Source organism: Azolla caroliniana, unplaced genomic scaffold (assembly GCF_043228905.1).
Source record: "Azolla caroliniana isolate FFs.n. ecotype wild unplaced genomic scaffold, voAzoCaro1.0.p SCAF_15, whole genome shotgun sequence".
Lineage (NCBI taxonomy): Eukaryota > Viridiplantae > Streptophyta > Polypodiopsida > Salviniales > Salviniaceae > Azolla > Azolla caroliniana.
In genome coordinates this window covers 14866444-14868721 of record NW_028230450.1, presented here as the reverse complement: position 1 = coordinate 14868721, position 2278 = coordinate 14866444, and the positions used below count along the sequence as shown (strand labels likewise).

Genomic DNA, 2278 nt, shown 5'->3' with positions numbered 1-2278 from the left:
ACAACTTTAGAATAAATAAATAAATATAATATAACCTTGGGGAGAGCTCTAAAGCTAGTGACTTCATTTCACAACCAATGGTATATATATTATGTACATCTACTAATGTAGGGGAACATGTACTCTTAGAACTCTTACATATGGTGTCAAAACCCTAGCTTCGTGTTTCCCCACCCCAATTGGGCAATTTCTATTTCTCAAGACGATCGGGAGGGGTGGGTAATAGATCTCTCATTCACTTACCTGTCCCATGGCTCGCTCGGTCAAATCGAGTCGAAAATTTCCCGAACTTTGATGCCGAGAGGAGAGGCCACAACAGTTAGTGACCCTTCTCTTTTGGAACCCCCCAACTAAATATGTCTAGTAACCCACCATATAATGGTATCCACCCTCAAAACCCCTTTTTGTTTCTCCACTTCTCATTTCTTTTGATTGGACTGTTACAAAAAAAAGACAACCTTGGCTGATCCATTGTTTAATAACTTACTAATAAAATAAACACATCTCACACCGCCTAAATTAGGTAAATAAGTAAGTGAAAAAAATCAATCAAATTAATTTAATTAATTAAGTGATAATGATGATGACGATGATTGTCGTCCTTGATACACCCAAGAAGGCCAATTTAGCCCTAGAGATCTAGAAAGAGAGGGTGATGATTGTCATCTTGATACACCCAAGAAGGCCAATTTAGCCCCAGCAATCTAAAAAAGAGAGGGTGGGGTTAGATGATTTCTCGTGCACTGCACGGCACGGCACGGCACGGCCTGACCAAATGCCACCTCCCTGCATGAGGTTGGTTCATGGAGGCGACTGCCGGCCTCCGGCCCTTGTGGAGGAAATGGAATGGGTTTTCTTTCTTTCTTTCTATCTATCAATTCTACCTCTCCTCCTTTCGGGACCGCGATTCGATTGGGATTCAGAGGATGTTCTGAATTGTGTAGCGCACATTGATGAGCGGGTTGCGGGCGAGCGGGATGAGCTCCGAGAGGGGTGTGGACACGGGGGTGGGGAGGGGGGAGGATCGGCACATGGGGCACGAGGCCTGGAGCCGGAGCCACGAGTCGATGCACGCCACGTGGAACCCATGGCCGCAGTCGGGAAGCACGCGGAGGACCTCGCCGTCCCCGTAATCGGCCAAGCAGATGGAGCAGCACCCGCTCTCCATCATGCCGGCCGGGGCCTTCTCCTTCTCCTTCTCCTTCTCGGGTCCCTTCTTATGGTTGTAGACTACCTTGGGGTAGCTCTGAAGTGTGGCTTCATCGAGGCCTTGGGGCGGGGCGGACCCCGGATGATGATGATGATGATGATGATCCTGGGACGTGATGATCTCCTCTAAGGAGTGTTGGAGGAGGAGCTGGCGACGGCGACGCAAGGCCGAGGGATCCTCGGGTCCCGGGCCGGGCCCCAGGCCGCGGCCGTGAAGCTTCACGCATACATACGAGGCCAGCATGATGGTGGAGACTAGGACCAGTATGCCCACGGCTATGGCGATCCCATAGCCCAACCCCACCCTGTTCAAGCCATCGGCCACTCGGGCTCCCGCCTCCTCTGGGGGAGGAGACAACCCCACAAGGACATCCATGACGACGACGACGACCGCCAATTCCCGGTTCCCGGTTCTTGATTCCCGATCCCCCGATTCCCTATTCTTGATTCCCGATTCCGATTCTTGGGCGTGCCGAAGCCAGCCAGAGGCCTCCTCTAGTGATCCTTGATCTTCCCTCCTCCTCCTCCTCCTCCTCCTCCTCCTCCTCCTGAGTGTCTATGCTTTTCCTTTTTCCTGTGAACCCTTCCTGTGATTCTCCCTCTGATTCTCCCTCTGATTCTTCCTGTGATTCTCCCTGTTTGGCTGCCTGTTTGAATGACTCAATCAATCTGCATCCTCTTCCTGGCAGAGTAGAGAGAGTGAGAGTGGCTTTCAATCAAATCCTGCTTCTCCTCTCCTCTCCTCAAATCTCTTCTTCTTCTTCTTCTTCTGCTCTTTTCTTTTGCTTCTCTCTCTCTCTCTCTCTGTGTCTGTCTTCTCTTCTCTCTCTTATGGTGATTGGGTTTTTTTTGTTTTTGTTTTTATTTTGTTTCCTTTCCCTTTTTTTCCCTTCTTCCTTTTTTGTTTTTCTTTAATACTCTTAATTACTTGTTTAATTACCCCTCCCCCCCCCCCCCCCCCCCCCCCAGATCCTTTATTTTCTCCATTTCCTAACTTTTATTATATACATACATACTAGGGCTCTCCCTCTCTCTCTCTCTCTCTCTCTCTCTTTACATCTGGAATTAG

The 2278-nt window shown here is 49.4% G+C and overlaps 1 protein-coding gene across 1 annotated transcript; it reads right to left on the bottom strand.

Annotated features, from left to right (window-relative positions):
- Positions 1–596: 596 nt before the first annotated feature.
- LOC147854747 (uncharacterized) lies at positions 597–1991 on the bottom strand. Its single transcript, XM_087331238.1, has one exon. It carries the CDS (start codon positions 1583–1585, stop codon positions 920–922), a length of 666 nt encoding a protein of 221 aa, XP_087187364.1. The 5' UTR covers positions 1586–1991; the 3' UTR covers positions 597–919.
- Between the last annotated feature and the right edge of the window lie 287 nt (positions 1992–2278).

Coding starts and splice junctions, on each gene's coding strand:
- LOC147854747 (XM_087331238.1), bottom strand. CDS start 1,585: ATGGATGTCCTTGTGGGGTTGTCTCCTCCCCCAGAGGAGGCGGGAGCC.